Source organism: Plasmodium coatneyi, chromosome 7 (genome assembly GCF_001680005.1).
Source record: "Plasmodium coatneyi strain Hackeri chromosome 7, complete sequence".
Taxonomy (NCBI): Eukaryota; Apicomplexa; class Aconoidasida; order Haemosporida; family Plasmodiidae; genus Plasmodium; species Plasmodium coatneyi.
In genome coordinates this window covers 1,660,752-1,680,155 of record NC_033562.1, presented here as the reverse complement: position 1 = coordinate 1,680,155, position 19,404 = coordinate 1,660,752, and the positions used below count along the sequence as shown (strand labels likewise).

Here is a 19,404-nt window from a genome sequence, read left to right as displayed (position 1 = left end):
GCATTAGCTGCAATAGGACTTCCTGCCTTGGCATACTTTTTTTACAAGTACAAACCTTTCTTCTTTAACAAGAATCACCACTCTGAAGGAAGAAAAAACAGAAGAAAAAGGTCCCTTAGGAGAGAGTCTTATGATTTTGATGACGACTATACGGGTGGGTCAACAGCAGCTTCAACAGCAACAGATTCCATGACAGAATATTCAATTCCATATACGTCATCATCATCCAGATGAAGAAGGAAAGGGGTCTAAGGAGGAAGAAAGGGTCTAAGGAAGGAGGTTCTAAGGAGAGAAGGAAGGAAATGAAGGTCTTCTAAGGAGGAAGGCAGGAAAAGAAGATGGTTGGTGTCACGGAAGTTCGTGTTAGGGGTGGTAGGTGGGTTGTTAGGTGGAAGGTGGTCGTAGGTAGGTGGTTGCTGGGTTGTTATGTTGATTGTTAGCGGGGAAGGCGAGGTTGTTAGGTGGGTTGTTAGGTCGGTGGTAGGTGGGTTACTAGGGTGGTGGAAAGGAAGGTTGTGTTAGGTGGTAGATGGGTTGATAGGTGGTGATAGGTGGGTTGTTAGGGGTGGTTGGTGGAAGGAAGGTTGTTAAGGTGGTTGGTGGTAGGTGGGTTGTTAGGTGGATGATGATTGGTGGAAGGAAGGTTGTTAGGGGTGGTAGGTGGAAGGACGATTGTTAGGGGTGCAAGAATGATGAATTAAAAGTATTAGAATGAAGTTTGTTAGGGGGGTGGTAGGTGGGTTGTTAGGGGTGGTAGGTTGTAGGTGGGTTGTTAGGGGTGGTAGGTTGTAGGTGGGTTGTTAGGGGTGGTAGGTTGTAGGTGGGTTGTTAGGGGTGGTAGTAGGATGAAGGTTGTTAGGAGTGGTTGGTGGAAGGAAGGATGTATGCTTAGGGGAAGTGTGCATAGGGATACATCTAGGGAGGAGTGCTAGAGGTGGAAGAAATGTGGTGTTAGGGTGGAAGGATGTTCACTTCCTTTAGGGAAGAAAAAAAAAAAAATAAAAAATAAATTCAAGGAAGGAAGAATGTTGGGGAAGTGTGCAGCGGGGTGCAGCTTTGGGTGTTTGGGGTGTTAGAAAGATGGTTTTAGGTGTGGTAGAGTGGAAGGCACCTTTCTTTAAGAAGGGGTACACCCGAAGGGTGTATAAAAAAAAAAGAAGAAAAATTGTAGGAGGGAAGTGTGCAGAGGGGTCCACTAAGAGGGAAGGTGTTGAAGGAAGTACGCACGAAGTTGAATCTATGACAATACGTGGGGAGGACGTATGCTTAAGGGGAAGTGTGCTGAAGGGAGCACGTAGGGTGTGTTAGGTGTATTGTTAGGGTGGAAGGTTGTAAGGTTGTTAGGGGAAGTGTGCAGAAGGGTACACCTAAGGAGGAGTGTTAGATTAGAAGAAAGGTTGTTAGGATGGTGGGAAGATGGTTACTTCTTTTAGAGGGGAAAGAAAAATATAAAAAAAAAAGAAAAAGAAGGAAGCATGTTGGAGGTAGTATGGAGGAGGGTGCACATAAGGGTTGTAGGTAGAAAGAAGGAGAAAAAAAAAAAAAAAAAAAAAAGAAAGAGGAATAAAAGGAGAAAAAGGAAAGAAATTTTTCAGGGGGGTGCAGTTCTGGGTGTAAGGGTATTAGAATGAAGGGCGAAGGATTATTAAAATGAACACTTACGTGTGGGAGGTGTAAGGTGTAAGGGTATTAGAATGAAAGGTTGTTAGGGGTGTGAGGTGTAGGGTCTTCCTAGGTTAAGGAATCGCAATACAGTCTGCTATTTAATTATTTAAGTTTTTGTACAACCGAAGGGTGTAATAAAAAAAAAAAAAATAAAGGGGAGAAAGAAGGTTTAGGTCAAAGAAGGAAGGTTAAGGAATAAGAAAAAGGTTTAGGTAAAAAAAGAGAAGATTTAAGTAAAGAGGGAAGATTAAAAAAGAAGGTGTAAAGTAGTAACGTTTAATGAAAGAAAAAAAAGAAAAGGTGTAAAGAAGGAAGTTGTAAAAAAGTAGGGTGTAAAGAAGGAACGTGTAAGGAAGGAACGTTTAAGGTGTAAAGAAGGACGATTTAAGGTGTAAGGAAGAAGAAGGTTTAAGGGAGTAAAGAAGCAAGATTTAAGGTGTAAAAAAGGAAGGTTCAAGGTGTATAGAAGGAAGGTTTAAGGTGAAAAGGAAGAAAGAAGGAAGTTCTAAAGAACGAATGTTTAAGGAAGAAAAAAAGAAGAAGAAAAGGTCCAAAGAAGGAATTTTTAAGGTGTAAAGAAGCAAGGTTTAGGGTGTAAGGAAGGAATGTTTAAGGAAGAAGCAAAGAAGAAGTTGTAAAGAGAAGTAAGGTGTAAGGAAGATTTGATTAAAGAGGCAAAGAATGGGAAAATGACGGGAGTGTCTTTATTAAGTGAATTAATTAGGAAGTGGGTGGAAAAAGGCAGACACGTGCAGCAGGGTATAGTAGATGTAATAATAAAAATATAGGAAGGATAAGTTCGAAAGTGTGTGCATGATCATATGTACATATATGTAGGCGGAAGGAAGGTTGTTAGGGGTGGAAGGAGAAAGAAATCAATTCATATGTATGTGTGCACACATATGATGGTACTTTCACCTCCTTTTCACCGCATTTAATCTTTGTAGGATGGAATATGGGATGAAATGAAGACAATATTTAACAACCTTATGGGGACAATTGCAAAGGGTGAGGAGGGGATGATTGCGGAAATGTGTGCTACAGGGATGAATAGGGAGGGAGAAAATATAGAAACATGGACAAATAAGGAAAAAGAATTATGCAAAGCCATGTTAAAAGTGATGCTGTACACTAATGGATTAACACATAATTTCCAAATAAGGAAAGGTGTAGAGAGTGAGGACGATGTAACCACCTATTTCAGATGTTTAATTGGGACCATTACCTTAGTAGATTTGTATAGGGAACATTGCTTATTTGATAAAGTAATACAGCACGTTTCCAATATGGTGGGGGGATGGGTGGGAAATGTTCAAAGGAAGGGCAGGCCAGATGCTGTTTGTAAGGGTATAGATCTGAAAATAACGAAAATGGGTGGCCAATTAATTGGCAAGACTATAAAAGAGTGGGTGGAGGGAAGGAAAAAGGAAGTGGGGAAGTATGATTTGATTATGAGGGACGCGAGAAATTGTGATGGAAGTGAAGCTGGAAGGGGGACTAGGAAGGAACAGGGAGATGGCGACAGCACAGGTGGAGAAGAAATTGAAAGAAGTGTAGAAGAAATTAAGCAATTAATAGAAAATGAGAATTTTGTATCACAGAGCGGTGCAGACGACATAGTGAAGAGTATGAATCCACATGAAGATGAGGAAGAAATGAAGAAAAAACTGGGAAAGGGAATTGACGACAAAGTGAAGGAAGAGAAGGACGCACCAACTCAAACAACAAGGAAGGCAGGTAAGAAATATCATTAAAAATATTATTAAATATATTACCTAAGTAAGAAATTAAGAAAGAAAGAAGAAAGAAAAAAATAAAAGGAAGGAATGAGTGAGTTAGTGAAGGAAAGTAGGGTCTAAGGAAGAAAAGGTCTTGTGCTGGGGGAACGAAGGTTGTTAGGTGGGTGGTAGGTGGAAGGTTCTTAGGTGTGGTTGGTCAAAGGAATGTTGTGTTAGTTTGGTGGTAGGGTGGTTGTTAGGTGGTAGGGTGGTTGTTAGGTGGTAGGGTGGTTGTTAGGTGGTAGGGTGGTTGTTAGGTGGTAGGGTGGTTGTTAGGTGGTAGGGTGGTTGTTAGGTGGTAGGGTGGTTGTTAGGTGGTAGGGTGGTAGGTGGGTTGTTAGGGTTGTTGTAGGGTGTTAGGTGGATTGTTAGGGTTGTGGTAGGTGGGTTGTTAGGGTTGTGATATGTTTGTTGTTAGGGTGGTGGTAGGTGGGTTGTTAGGGTGGTGGTAGGTGGCTAGATGGTGGTAGGTTGGCGGAAGGAAAGGTTATCTAAGGAGGAAAGGAAAGCGTTTAAACAAAGGAAGGAAAGGCAGGGTCTATGGTTGAGGAAGGAAAGGAAGCGTCTAAGGTTGAGGAAAGAAAGGAATGTCTAAGGAGGAGGAAGAAAGGAATGGGTCTAAGGAAAGTGGAAGGAAGGCTGTTGGGGTTTTTAGAATGATGCTTTAGGGGTCTTAGAATCATGTGTTAGGGGTAATAGAATGATGGTGTTAGGGGTGGAAGTTTGTTAACGGTGGAAGTTTGTTAGGGGTGGAAGTTTGTTAGGGGTGGAAGTTTGTTAGGGGTGGAAGTTTGTTAGGGGTGGAAGTTTGTTAGGGGTGGAAGTTTGTTAACGGTGGAAGTTTGTTAGGGGTGGAAGGGTCTAAGGATGGAAGGAAAGTATTCTAAGGAGGGAACGGATGGTCTATGGAAGGAAAGCGAAGGAAGGCTTTTACGGGAAGAATAGAAGGAAAGAAGGAATGAAAGGAAAATAAAAAGAAAAAGGAAAGCAGGAAGGAAAAGAAAGAAAGAAAAGAAAGAAAACATTACTCTAGAACCATCTATCCTTATTTTTTCTCTTGATTCAGAGGAGGAGGGGCAAGACGACGCAGAAGAAGAAATTGAAGAAGAGGAGGAAGAAGAAGAAGCAGGAAAGGTGCAGGAAGAGAACGGGAACGAAGATAAGGAAGATCCACGTAAGGGAAAAAAATTCGAACAGTTGCACAACTTTTTCGCTCACACAGCAGGGGTGCACTCCTCATGTCCATCCCCCTCATGTCCACCACTGGTGCGAGCACACATCATATTTTAGTTCAATAATAGGTCCTGAAATCACATTAAAAAAAAAAAAAAAAAAAATTTTCCCTTTACATACACCTTCTAATCCTTCCATACTCCTTCCAATCCTTCCCTTCAGCAGAAGAACCTAAACACACAGAAGAAGCAGCTGGTGGTGGTGGAGGTGCTCTAGGTGCTGGGGGTGATACTCCCAGTACTAGCACCCCTTCCCCTGCCAAACTTATTAACATGAAGGACAACCCCGTCCTTCCTTACCTCCCTCTTGCTCCTGCCATGATGGGTATTTCTATCATGACTTATCTCCTTTGGAAGGTAGGAAAAGAAGGGAAAAAAAAAAAAGAAAAAAAGAAAAAAAGAAAAAAAAAGTTTTAGGGTTCCTCACTTAGGGGTGTGTAGGATTTCACATTTTAGGGGTGTGTGTGTGTGTAGAATTTCACATTTTAGGGTGTGTATGTATAGGATTTCGCATTATAGGGGTGCATGTGTTGGATTTCGTATTTTAGGGGTGTGTATGTAGGATTTCGCATATTACGGTTTCAGGTAGTAATTACTGTTGCGTGTGAACAAAACATTTCGCATTCCTACTAAAGAAACATTTTTCCTTTTTTTTTTGTTCAGTACTTTGGAATGCTTGGTAAGGGAAGAAAACGTTACAGAAGAGCTTATCAAGTACGTGGTCCAACCTTGCAGGAACAAATTATCCAACACGTAGAGGACGATGGTCCACGTGAATATATCTTAGTAAAGGAGCGCAAACCTCGTTCTATGCCTATAAAAAGGAGGAAAAAACGGGGCATTGATCGCCGTGCTGGTCGTGGTGGTGGTGTACGTCGCCGCATGATTATTGATATTCATTTAGAAGTCTTAGACGAATGTCAAAAAGTGGACCTGCATTTGAAGAAGGAAGACTTTTTTGAAATATTGGTTCAAGAATTTATGGGAAGCGAATTTATAAAAGAAGAAAACGTTCCTAAGGAAAAGGTTCCAAGTTCAAATTCCGGGTTTAGGGAGGAAGACTTTCTTCCTAGGAAAGAATTTACTAAGGAAGAGGTTCCTAGGGTTGATGTTCCTAAGGAACAGGTTCCCAGTTCAGATTCCTTGTTTAAGGAAGAAAAACTTTGTTCCTAATGAACAGTTTCCAAGTTCAGATTGCGGGTTTAACGAAGGAAGACTTTGTTCTTAAGGAAGATGTTCGATGTTCAGATTCCGGATTTAGGGAGGAAATATTTGTTCCTAAGGAACAGGTTCTTAAGGAAGGTGTTCCTATGGAACAGTTTTAATGTTTAGGTTCCTGTTTTGCGGTGTAGTAAATATTTTTTTTTTTTTTTTTTTTTTGTTGTTTTGTATTAAATTGCTTACATGTTTATGTGTGAATCGATATAAGTTCAAAAGAAAAAAATTTTCCTCCTTCACTTTATTTTGATTTGTTTAGTAAAATTTTTTTTTATTGAAAAATTAAAATGCTTATTCATTCAGTTATAAAATTTTGAGTTCATAAATATTTTTTAGTTTTTTAAAAAGCATGAATATTTCTGTTAAAAGATCAGCACCTTTTTTCATTTTTCCGCGCCCCGCTTGGGAGTACCTCCTTCCCTTATGTGCTTATTCGAACATACAAATGAAAAGGAAGAGAAGGAATGAAATATGAAGAAAAGAAGGAAGGAATAAAAAAAAAAGGAAAGAAGGAATAAGAAAGAAGGAAAGAAGGGAAAAAAAGAAGGAATGAGGGAAAGAAAGGAAGAATGGTCATTTTTGTTCCTTACATTTTATGAACTATGTGCACTTATTTATCTTTGTCTCTTCCTCCGAAAGGGGGCGTGAAGGATGTAACAGCATTGCCCTTACCCCATCCAGATGTTACAGGTTTTGATAACCTATATTCGGGCGACTCGGTTTATTTGATCCTGCTCCCCTGGTAGACCGTCTTGTAGAAGGTCTTCTGTAATCTGGAGAGCGTACCGTGAAACTTTCTGCTGCTGAATTACTTATCGTGGAACCTTCAGTTGCTGAATCGTACGTTGAGGTGTCTTCTGTGAGTGTATCAAAGTTCTGTCCAGTTGATCTTCTTCTTCTTGTGCTTCTTCTTCCTCCTCCATTTCCAGAAGTGTTGTTCCCAAACCATGAAGACCATGGTTTATACTGAAGGGAAGGGAGGGGTGTTAGGGGTGGAAGGAAGATTGTTAGGTGGTAAGTGGTGGAAGGAAGGTGGTTGTTCGAAAGAATGTGGTTGTTAGATGGGTGGTTGGTGATAGGTGGGTTGTTAGGTGGTTGGTGATAGGTGGGTTGTTAGGTGATTGGTGATAGGTGGAAGGAAGGTTGTTAGTGGTGGTTGGTGGGTTGTTAGGGTTGTGGTTGGTGGGTTGTTAGGGTGGTGGTTGGTGGGTTGTTAGGGTGGTGGTAGGTGGGTTGTTAGACGTGGTAGGGTGGAAGGAAGATTGTTATGGGTGTTAGTAGTTAGGTTGTAGGTGTGTCGGAGGAAGGAGTGTTAGGTGTGGAAGGGAATGTTGTTAGATGGGTGGTAGGGTGGAAGGAAGTGTTGTTAGTGTGGTGGTAGTTGGAAGGAAGGTTGTTAGGTGGGTGGTAGGGTGGAAGGGAGGTTGTGTTAGGGTGTATGTTAATAATAATGTTCACTTTTATAAATAATAACTGGCATTACTTTATATAGTAGGGATGGAACAGCCATTAATCCTAATGTGCTGATGATGGAAGAGATGGAAGACGTTGTAGTAGCTTTACTTACGGCTTCTTCTTTTTGTTTGGTGGCTTCTAATTTTACCTTCTCCAAATTTTCTTTTGCCTGCTTCCGTTCGGCCTGTAATTTTTTCTCTACGGAAGGATATTCCGTATGTCCGTCCAGGGTAGATGCCTCTCTACAATACAAATTTAATGCTTCCGCTACACCACAATATACCCTGTAGTTCATATTAAATTCGTCACAATAGGAACCAGTCGTAGATGGTCTCCCTGCGCACTCTCGTCTTATAGCTTCACAAGCTAAAGAAACTTCGTTTAGGTAAGCTGACCATTTTTCGTCACATTTGGGCATATCCTTCAGTAAATTTTTCTGTATGTTTTCATGCTCGTAGTAATATTCATATACTTTTTTCATTTTGGGGAGAAGGTCTTCGAAGACATCATTGTAATTAACTTCACATTTCTTTCCATCACTACTAAAAGAACTTCCCAGCGTTTCGGAAATTTTATCGAAAAGTTCTGAAAATTTATGAGTCTTTAAGTCTTTCCAGTACTTATCCCCCAACCAGTAGTAAAAAAAAAGACATGGTTCATTATCAGCAGGCTTTGATTGCTTCATTTTGCATGCGAGACAATACGCATGCGCGATATTCTCGGCGTCTGTAATAATATTCGTACAATTTGAAAAGTCGGTTTGTAATTGAGTCTTTAACTTTTGAGGGTTGGCACCATTGCCACTACATTCACTCTTATTAGCCGTCTTGAATTTACTATAGAAGTTCTGGTGTGAAGATAGATCTTCCGGATTCAGTGGCTGCAAATATAATTCATATAATATATATATATATATATATATATATATATATATATATATATATATATGTGCACTTCTTATATTTATTATATTATTTATAAAGGGAAGTTTGGCGTACATGCAGATGTATTGCATGTGTATATGTGCATGTACCCTCACATGGAAGGAAACATATAATAATCCGTATTACTTTTGTCATTGTAATTGTTTATGTGCGTATATTTTTCTTCTGTTGTTGTTTATATGTAATATGAATTTTATATGTTAAGAAATTGTGTTGTTGTTCATATAAGTACATCCAGTATAGGGGGATGTGTATGGATGTGCAAAATTTTGCCTGTTTTATGATTGAACTGTAAGTGTGGGGGTGAATGTGGAATTTTCACTTATTTTTTGTTTAATAATAATAATATATATTCCTTAATTCCTTGAACAATAGTAATATACCACATACACAAATGTGTACATCAAAATCATTACATATGTACATTGGAGCCATTACATATGTACATTTATATATTAAGGTAAAAAAATATATAGAGAATTAAGCCCCCCCAAAAAAAAAAGTACTCCTCCTAATTTTTTTTTAATGCACATATATATATGTATTGTATACAGTTCATATATGCATGCCTATGTGCAGTTTTTATATATATATGTATAAGGAGTTACGTTGCATCCCTCCTGTTCCCTTCCCCTTTCCTGAATGTGTATATTCATAAATATACTGTGAAGAGGGTAAATTTATATTAAATGAAATGAAAGGAAGCGTACGTAATAATACAAAGGATATTTCCATTAATTATGCATACAAGGGAGAAATATATGCATCCTTATAGTATATGCTTGACAGTACAATCCTCTCCTCTTCTCTTCTGTTTATGTGATTGTTCAGTAATAATAAATTGCTTTTTTCTTCCTTTTTTTTTTTTATATTTAACATTATCTCCCCCAAAAAAAACTAAAAAAAAAAAAACGGGTAGAATTTTTTAGTGTATACATGTATAAAAGTTTCACTGTTAAACACATGTGCATAATAATTTGCTACTCCACCTCTTATTACACCATCAGAAGGAGTGTGGAATACTATGGAGAGTGTGTGGGGGGGTAACATTCTCTTTTTTTTTTCTCATAAAAGGGAATATGATGATTAAGGATGTTATCATCATAAATTGTATAGAATATAACTAAAAACCATGTAGCACTCATTTCAAATTACCATATAACTTTTGAATTAATTAGTATTATGCACATTCTAATAGTAAATTCCTTTTCATTTTAAAATATATTTGTACACACACTCAAAAAAGAAAAAAAAAAGAAGCCAACAAAAAAAAAAGAACATCGCCACTTTTAAACCTTCCTTTGCGCTTAAAAGAGGAAGAAACAAACAAAATGGCACCCTTTCCTACAAAACTTTCCATACTCAGCTGTACCCTGCTGCTCCTTTGGCAATACCCCAACCACTACGTAAGAAGATAGGATCAGCTGTAGCTGCTATTGTTACATTTTTTTTTTTTTGGAAATTTTACACACACACATACATTCTTATTATAATAAATTTCTGTGTTTTTTTTTTTTTTTAAATAGAAAAATTGAAAAAAAAAAAAATTTCCACCCCTAACACAAACCACCTACCACCAACCATCTAATAACCTTCCTTTTTTTAGGTGACTGCGCTAGGCACATCAAAAAATGTCACAACTGAAAACAAAAATCTTCTAGGCCCAGGTGTAAAAACACTAAAATCCAAGTGGAGTGATGATGATGGTACATCAAACAACAACAACGATGACAACGTCCCCTTACAGAAGGAAAGAATAGACGCTTCATTTTTCTTTGATCAGAACGATAAAAAATTATTTCATCGACTCCATGCAACAAGAAGTGCTAACAATGGTAACAATGAACGTCCCAAAATGGATAATGATGATACTTCCTATCACCCCTTTTGGAAGAACCGCCGCCGTTGCGGTGCAATAGACCGCTCTTTGGACAGCGGTTCTATGGAAAGTGTTCATTCATTGTCTACAAGATGCACTTCCATGGACAGCAATTCCTCTATGGACAGCAATTCCTCCATGGACAGCACTTCCTCCATGGACAGCAATTCCTCCATGGATAGCCGTTCCTCCCTGGGCAGCACTTGCTCCATGGACAGTACTGTGGATAGTCTCTTTGAGGAGCGAAGTGATGACTATCATTATGATGATTATTCAACATCATATATAAAAAATGGAACACAGTATGGAAGAATAAGAACAGTGTTATTCCGACATAGGGGTTTTTTTAATAAATTTTTGTATGCTATAAAAAGAAGAAGCAGGACAAGAAAAGGGGGAGCATTGTTGTCCCCTCTCGTATGGACCATTTCCGTGTTATATTTTTTAGCTTTGTGTTGTGTTGGTTTAATTGTGACCTTTTCTATAGGCAATCCAGCACCACCACACTCGTGGCCCCTTTGTGGTTTTGCCATTGTTGCTTTTATGCTATGTATTCTTTTGAGTGTACGTTTAGGAACAAAATGAACCGTACCAAACCGTACCAAACCGTACCAAACCGTACCAAACCGTACCAAACCGTACCAAACCCTACCAAACCAAACGAAGCCATTTGCCAGGAACCGTTACAAACCGTTACGAACCGTGGTTTGGGGGAAGGAACCGTTACGAACGGTTGTTAGGTGGTAGGGTGGTAGGTGGGTTGTTAGGTGGTAGGGTGGTGGGAGAAAGGTCACTTCCTTTAAGGAGAAAGTAGAAAAAAATAAAAGAAAAAAATAATGAAGAAAAAAAGTTGAGGGAGGAAGTTGTGCAAAGAGGTGCACATACATGGAAGGTGTTGAAGGAAGTATGCACGATGGTGCATCGTAGGGGAGAACAGCATGGAAGAAGAGAGAAAAGGGAGCAAGAAAAAAAAAAAAAAAAAGAAAAACAAAAAAAAGGAAAATAAAAGAAAGAAAAGAAAAAAAAAAAGGAAGGAAAGTGTGTTCGATGGTGCACTTAGGGGTGGTGGGTGGAAGAGAGGTTCTTAGGGGTATTAGAATGTACAGTTATGGGTCTGGACGTAGGGTGTAGGGGTAGGGTGTAAGGGTATTAGAATGAAGGATTCTAGGGGTATTAGAATGATGTTATTAGGGGAGAATGGAAGGAAGGTCACTTTCTTTAAGGAGAAAGAAGAACAAAATAAAAGAAAAACAAAAAGAATGTTAAAGAAAAGGTGTAAGAAAGGAAGGTTTATGTAAAAAAAGAGAAGATTTAAGTAAAAAAGGAAGATTTAAAGAGAAAAATGAGGTGTAAAGAAAAAGTGTAAAGAAGGAAGTTTTAAGGAGAAAAGAAGGAAGGTCTAAGGGGTAAAGAAGAGAAGGTTTAGGGTGAGAAAGGAGGAAGGAAGAAAGAAAAAAAAAAAAAAGAAAAAGAAAGAAAAAAAGAAACCAAAAAAAAAAAAAAGGAAGAAAGAAAGTGTGCAGGATGGTGCACATAGGGGTGGTAGGTAGAAGGGAGGTTCTTAGGGGTATTAGAATGAAGGTGCGTTAGGGATGTGGCGGTAGGGTGTAGGGATGGAAGGGGGGTTTCCAGGTGTATTAGAATGAATGTTTATGAGTGTAGGGGTAGGGTGTACCGTGGTACAATATAAGGTTAAGAGTATTAGAATGAAGGTTGTTAGTGGTGGAAGGAAGATTTTTAGGGGCAAAAGGAAAGGTGCAAGGGGTGTAAATTGGGGTGATAGGTGTGAAAGGAAGGTTGCTAACATTTCTTTTCTTAAGGAAGGAAGGAAGAAAGAAAAGAAAAAAAAAAAAAAAAAAAGAAAGAAATTATGCACGATGGTGCACTTAGGGGTGGTAGGTGTAAGAGAAGTTCCTAGGGTTATTAGATGGAAGGGTATAAGAGCTGTGGGGTTGAGGTGTAGGGGTGCAAGCGAGGTTCCTAGGGGTATTAGAATGTACAGTTATGGGTCTGGACGTAGGGTGTAGGGGTGTTAGTATAAAGGTTTAGGGGTGGTAGAATGGAAGGGTTAAGGGTATTAGAACGATGGTTGTTCGGGGCTGAAGGAAGTGTGTGGGGGGTGTAAATTTGGATGATAAGGGTGGAAGGAAGGTTCGCTGATATTTTTTTTTTTTAAGGAAGGAGGAAAAGAAGAATAGGAAAGAAAAAAAAGGAGGTGTTTAATTCTTCTTTTTTTTTTTTTTTTTTTTTCGAAGGAAATGCAGAGCATATGGTATGAAGCGAAGATTACGTCTTCTTTCTGATAAGAAGAAAGAGAAGGAAAATAAAAGGAAAATAAAAATAAAATGTGTGTATCTTCCTCTTTTTTTTTTTTTTAAAAGGGAATATAGAAATTAAGAGACCTAAAAGTAGAGAATAAAATAGAAGAAAAAAAATTACACAGGAAGAAATTAAAAAAACAAAAATAACAAAGTAAAAGACCCAATCTATAACCCACCAAACCCAATTCCCAATCAAAAAGTACAATTGATTATAAGAATTATTGTAATGGTGATTGTGATAGAGCATGTTTGAATTAAAAAGTAAAAAAAGAATTACAAACGTATTCTTTCATCATGATCATCATCATTATTTCGAAACACATGAACTACCCATACCTTTTACTTCCATTACTACAGGCATACCACCTCTGAATTGGACAATAAAATAAACGAGAAAATGAACGCTAAAATGGGCAATGAAGTAGAAGCATTCTTTCGCAGCAGATGGGTAAATGTCATATGATTTCTAATTTCTAAAAGTGGGGAAAAAGAGGGGGGGAGAGACAAATAGGAAATTGTACATTTTCTGCATGCCATTTAAATGAAACATTAATGCATTCCACTGGAGGTAGAAAGTAATAGTGGTGCTTGTTAGGTGGTAGGGTGTTAGGTTGGTTGTTCGGTGGGAGGAATGTTGTTAGGTGGGTTGTTAGGGGTGGTCGGTGGGTTGTTAGTGTGGTGGTAGGTGGTTGTTAGTGTGGTGGTAGGTGGGTTGTTAGTGTGGTGGTAGGTGGGTTGTTAGTATGGTGGTAGGTGGGTTGTCAGTGATGGTGGTTGGGTGAAAGGAAGGTTGTTAGATGGGTGGTAGGTGGGTTGTTAGGTGGTTGGTGGTTGATGTAAAACATAAGTATATATATAAAAATATATATGTACACATGTCCTTCCTCCCTATTTTCAGGGAATAGATAAGGACAAAGTGTACCGTCTATTGCTAGAATTCAACAGGTCCTTAAATGACGATGATGAGGTAGGTGGTTACACAGCCGTTTGCGATAGCGTCGTGGAGGGTTACAACGTCACCGACGAAAGCCTTCACAAATGTTTTTGTAAGGGTCTTATAAGGAATTTAGTTAAAGTAACAAATGGCAGCGAGACGTATACATACAAAGACACAATGTTAGAAGTGCAAACCATGAAGTCGAATGCACCGTGTGATATATTGAATTTGTGGTTATTATTATATATATTGAAATATGGGGTGCAAGGGAATGATATTCTCTATGTATTCACAGCAATAAGTAATTTAAGCGAGGTATTTAACCCAATGGAACATGAGAATTGTAAATATACAGGTACATTCACAGCCGAGCTAAAGAAGGACGGAAGTAGTATTTTCAAAGACATTTATAAATGGTTTTTGAATGAGGGCTCTAGGAACATAGGTGGGGCAATGGATAACAGTACTGCATGTAATGAAAAAAGTAAGAAGGATGACCAGAAGAGTGAAAGTCCAAAGTGGGAACTGGGAAAAATACGTCCCGAAATGAAGGATAAAGTTCAAGAAGTTCTCGAAGTTATAGAGGAGTTGCGTACCACAGTTAAAAAAATTGAGGATGAATTAGCACCCCCTAAAACGAAACCGGAAGGTAGGAGTGACGTTACTGCACAGGAAGAGGATGGTCCATCTTTCCCCTCCAGCTACCCTACCACCTGGTGGTGGTGGTGGAGATCGACCACTGGGAGGAGGGTGTACCACCACCCACCTAACAACCGAGTGTATCGTTATTCTACCATCACCCTATTACCATTGATGTGTTCCGTCCTTTTCCTTTCATAGACAATGACTGCAAGGATAAAGGTACCTTATGTGATCGCGTAAAATGCGTTACAGAAAGGTGGAAGAGCGACAGCAAGAAGGAGGACTATGTTAGGAGCTACTTTTCACCACTAGATGCTAACTGTGCACAATGAACATAGAGGAATGTATATATATTGGGGGAAAAGTGCAAAATAAGAACTTTATTTTGTTGTTAATTACATATATATAAACATGCATCTACGCCCTTCTTATTTGTAGACTGGCATGTGGAAGGAAGTTGAAGCCATGGTTGATGAGCTTGCCAAAGTTATACCGAAGGAAAACGGAGAGGTAGACAAATATTGCAGTGTTGCTATATGGAACGGTAAAACTACGACTTTTGCAGAAATGGAAGCATGCAGGCTTATTGTTAGGGGGCTCGACCATATATATAAAATTAAGACCGCCGGCGGAGGGCACGACGAGAAGGCCAAGAATGACCAAATATTCCATCGAACTATGGCATGCCTCCTATTAAATGCATACGCAAAGAAAATGGAAGAAAAGGCAAAGGAGAACGGTTGTGATGTAAAGAATGGCATAGAACATGCCTTTGGTGAAAGTTCAAAAATTCAAGGAAGTGCATGTAGCGATGGTACATGTGACATATGCCAACAGGAAAGCTATAAAGATTGCTTCATAGACAAAGATAAGGTAGAGGATAAAGTGAGAACAATGTTCCAACAGAACGAAGAAGCAATAAAGAAAACCCTGGAAGAAATATGTAAGGAAAAAATATGTCAACAAAGACTAAGGAGAGTCTACAAAAGCGGCACCACCACCTTCCTTTCCTTCCTTCCACCCCTAGCACCACCACTACCATCACATACAACTACTACTTATTCCTTCATTCTGTGTTCACTCCTCCCTTTCTATAGGTAAAGACTGCAGCAAGGAGAAGGACCTATGTGCACGTGCAAATTGTGTAACAATTAATTGGTTTAGGGACAGATTAACTAATGGGGGGAACGGAAGACAAAACTGGGTAAATGAGAAACAATATTGTCTATTGTAGTTAAAGTCATTCAAAGGAACAGTATTCTTCATACATAACTGAAAATCGAAATCACAACGACGAACCCTTTATATATATACATTAGGGTTACATATATGTGTTCCATTCTTCCCCTTTTTTTTCTTGCATAGTGTCAATTTTGGGATACGGACTTCAAGAAGAGATTGGAAGAACTGTCTTCTGATATGAAAAAGGGAGGCGCAAAGAACGACGGACCATGTGAGAACTTCACAAAAGCAAATGGTAATACAGCAACAGAATCAGAACAAAAGGCCTGTGAGTATATTACGTCAGGTTTAAAACATATATACGGCATTAAGGAGTATCAGGGTAATAGTAACGCAGTGGAAAGGAAAAATAACAGACTATTTGAGCAAACTATGAAATGTCTTTTACTGAATGCTTATGCAGATATGCTCATAAAGGAAACGGAGGGGAGAACATGTCCTATTATAGAAGAAAACATAAAACATATATTTAATAAAGGAAATAAGAAGAAGGATACTTGGTGTGTGGATAAAAAAAAGGGTGATTGTGTTATGTGTGAAAGGGAAGAAAATCCAAGTTGCACATTAAGCGTGAAGAGTAATCTATGGATTAAACACAAAAGAAATGGAAAAGACTGTGAAACAAACAAAGAAAATGTAAAGAAAAAAGTGGAAGTGTTGTTCAATGGGAATGAAGAAATAAAACAAACTCTAGAGAAAATATGTCCGGAACATAAAGAACCGAAGGCTGCGGAGAAGGAAGAAGAAGGATCCAGTCCAGCTCCTGCAGATGGTCCTCAAGAACCTGCAGGTGCTGCTCTTGGTGGAGGTGGTAGTGGTGGGTCAATTTCAGTAACACCCAAGGCTCTTCCACTTACTGACAAGAAAGGAATCGATCCCTTCCTTCCTTACTTCCCTCTTGCTCCTGCCGTGCTTGGTATTTCTGCTATGAGTTATTTACTGTGGAAGGTAAAAACAAAAAAACAAAAAAAAGGAAAAAAAAATTAATATTATAAGAAAAAAAAAATATAATAATAAAAGTAAAGGTGCATGAATCAGCGCTGGGTTGTGTGGCATTTCACATATTAGGGGTGTGTGTGTAGGATTTCGCATTTTAGGGGTGTGTATGTGTAGTATTTCACATTTTAGGGGTGTGTATGTGTAGTATTTCGCATTTAGGGGTGTGGATGTGTAGGACGATATCGCATTTTGGGGGTGTGGAGTAGTAATTATTGTTGCGTGAACAAAGCCCTTTGCATCCCTATTAAAAAAACATTTTCTCTCCCTTTTTTTTTTTTTTTTTTTTTTTGTTCAGTACTTTGGAATGCTACGGAAGACAAGAAAACGCTACAGAAGAGCTTATCAAGTACTTGGTCCATCCTTACAAGAACAACTCCTTGCTCATGTGGACCAGAGTGGTCCACATGAATATACCTTAGTAAAGGAACGAAGACCTCGTTCAACGCCTATAAAAAGGAAGAAAAAACGAGGTGTTCGTCGTCGTGGTGTACGTCGCCGAATGATTATTGATATTCATTTAGAAGTCTTAGACGAACGTCAAAAAGGGGATCTGCATTCGAAGAAAGAAGACTTTTTTGAAATTTTGGTTCGAGAATTTATGGGAAGCAAATTTATGAAGGAAGATTTTGTTCCTAAGGAACAGGTTCCAAGTTTAGATTCCGGGTTTAGGGAAAGAAGACTCTGTTCCTAAGGAACATGTTCCAATATTCGGATTCCGGGTTTAGCGTGTAGTAAATATATTTTTTTTTTTTTTCGTTTTTTTCGTTTTGTGTATTACATTGTTTACATGTTTATGTGTGATTAATATAAGCCCGAAAAAAAAAAAAAATTTTTTTCACTTTATTTTGATTTGTTTTGGTAAGATTTTTTTTTTATTGCGGAAGATCCAAAATGTTCATTAAATTTTTTTTTTTTTGTTATGGGTTTCTTTGCCTGCATAAGTTTTTTTATCTTAATAATTTTTTTTACCTTAACATATTAATTTTTTTTCTTCCTTTTAAGTTCTAATTATGGACATATTTGAAAAGGTGCTCCTCCAAGTTTTGCGAGAGGGTGCGCAAGAATGAGTGTTCTTACAAAAAAAAAAAAAAAAAAGAAAGGAACTGTGTATCAATTAGACAAATTTTTTTACCATGTCACACATGTGCGCGTCTTCTCGTCCTCCCCAAAAAACAGAGTGTCTTAAAAAAAAAAAAATAAGAATGGGGAAGAATACACACAATAAGGGGAGTACACAATAAAAAGGGGGGGCGGAAGCACAACAACAACCACCAAATAAAGAGCAACCAAATAAGGAGCAACAACAAATAAAGATCAACCAAATAAGGGGCAACCAAATAAAGATCAACCAAATAAGGGGCAACCAAATAAAGATCAACCAAATAAGGGGCAACCAAATAAAGATCAACCAAATAAGGAACAACCCAAATAAGGAGCAACCCAAATAAGGAGCAACAACCAAAAAAACAAAAAAAAGAGGGGGGCTTGGCTTTTACTGCTTTTTTGGCGCAAAGTCAAATTTAGTGAAACATTATCTAAATGTGTTTCTCCGCAAAAAGAGAGTGTTCTTACAAAAAACAAAAAAAAAGAGCAACTATGTACAATTACACAAATTCTACCATTTCCCATGCGCTTCTCCTCCGCGCAAAAAAAAAAAATAAGTGTGTTTTTACAAAAAAAAAACTGTGTACAATTACACAAATTTTTTACCATGTCACACATGCCTGTGTATACGAAAAAGAATCAATATTTTTAAGAACAAACACTGGCACAACAGAAAAAAAAGGGACGGAAAAAAAAAAAAAAATCAGGCAAAAAAAGAAAAGTTAAGGAAAAAAAGAGGAAAATGGAAAAATTAGCGCTTAGGGGTGAAAGAAGGAGGAAAGGTTATTTATGCTTCTTTCCCATACACACTGTATGAACTTTGTGTGGTTATTTATGCTTTCCTTCCTTTCAGGGGAGGGAAAAACATTACGTACTACTTATAGTTTGCGTGGAGTGGGGAGGACATTACATTCCAATGGTACATATTACATGCGTTGATAAGGAATATTGTTCCTGTTTCCTTCTCTTCTATTATTGTTTGCTCTCCCTCTGTGTGGTGATGATCTATCATATATAGTAGATTCATCCGTAGAACCTACTGTTGATGCTTCTGTTGAGGTTTCCGTTGCGGAGTCGAACGTTGAGGAACTTTCTGTGAGTGTATCGAAATTTCTTTGCGCGAATCTTTTTTTTCTGCTTCTTCTATTGTTACCAGCTCCAAAGAGGGTGTTGTTACGTAACCCTGAGAATAAATTGGTATACTAAGAGAAAAAAAGAAAGGAGAGTGTAAAAATATGTTCTGTATATATATATGTGTGTATTATATATATAGTGTTATATATATGTGTATATATACTAATTATTATATATAATGTGCTCATTATATATGTACAATACAACACTGTTTATTCTACATTTATTTTTAAATAAGGAAGAAATAATAATAAATATTTTTATATAATTCTACTGTAATTACAATTCTTACCTTATATAAAAAGAAAAGAGCTGCTGGTATTCCTATTGTAGCCAGTCCACCAGAGACCGCAGCAGGGGCGATGCTGCTGGCAGCATCACCACTATCAGCATCACTAAAACTGCCACTACTACCAGCTTGATTTGGATTAGGATTTGGACAGGAACCTGGATTGCAAGTTCCAGTGGTTGCTGGTTTTGCAGCAGTGGCTGGTTTGACTGCTACAGGTGGACACGTTAGTTTTGGTAGTTCCAGTGGGTCGCAGGTTTCACCGTCCTTCATATATTTCTGTTTAAATTCTTTGCAATATTCATTCGTATAAGTCTTACACTCATTACATGACCATGAATATCCGTACTGCGGAGTCCCCTTAACTGTTCTGCTCCCTGGATGAATGACATGTTTAGTACACTCCGGATTTTCCCGTAAAGCATTATAGTTATAGTTGTAATCATGGAATTTTTTAATCGCTTCGAAGAAATCTCTGCTAATTTGAGGGTATATATCAGTGCACTTATGTTTGTTTCTATCCTCTAATTCTAACTTACTCAGGTGCATGTAAATGTCTCTCATG

At 38.2% G+C, this 19,404-nt stretch overlaps 4 protein-coding genes across 4 annotated transcripts; 3 read left to right on the top strand and 1 right to left on the bottom strand.

The window, feature by feature from the left end:
* Positions 1–2,354: 2,354 nt before the first annotated feature.
* On the top strand, positions 2,355–5,848 carry PCOAH_00019100 (SICA-like antigen; the record flags this gene model as incomplete). The annotated part of the gene is made up of 5 exons (XM_020058719.1): positions 2,355–2,435; positions 2,613–3,402; positions 4,510–4,617; positions 4,842–5,032; positions 5,339–5,848. The coding sequence occupies 5 exons, from the start codon at positions 2,355–2,357 to the stop codon at positions 5,846–5,848; spliced, it is 1,680 nt and encodes a 559-aa protein (XP_019913971.1).
* Positions 5,849–12,889: 7,041 nt separating this feature from the next.
* Positions 12,890–15,018, top strand: PCOAH_00019090 (SICA antigen; the record flags this gene model as incomplete). Its single annotated transcript, XM_020058718.1, is given in 5 exon segments — positions 12,890–12,940; positions 13,391–14,078; positions 14,270–14,358; positions 14,510–14,967; positions 14,985–15,018. 5 exon segments carry the CDS (start codon positions 12,890–12,892, stop codon positions 15,016–15,018), a joined length of 1,320 nt encoding a protein of 439 aa, XP_019914125.1.
* Positions 15,019–15,027: 9 nt separating this feature from the next.
* PCOAH_00019080 (SICA antigen) lies at positions 15,028–17,003 on the top strand (the record flags this gene model as incomplete). The annotated part of the gene is made up of 4 exons (XM_020058717.1): positions 15,028–15,049; positions 15,169–15,275; positions 15,437–16,261; positions 16,608–17,003. The coding sequence occupies 4 exons, from the start codon at positions 15,028–15,030 to the stop codon at positions 17,001–17,003; spliced, it is 1,350 nt and encodes a 449-aa protein (XP_019914011.1).
* A 1,776-nt stretch (positions 17,004–18,779) lies between these two features.
* On the bottom strand, positions 18,780–19,403 carry PCOAH_00019070 (Uncharacterized protein; the record flags this gene model as incomplete). Its single annotated transcript, XM_020058716.1, has 1 exon — positions 18,780–19,403. The coding sequence occupies one exon, from the start codon at positions 19,401–19,403 to the stop codon at positions 18,780–18,782; it is 624 nt and encodes a 207-aa protein (XP_019913947.1).
* Position 19,404: the final 1 nt, after the last annotated feature.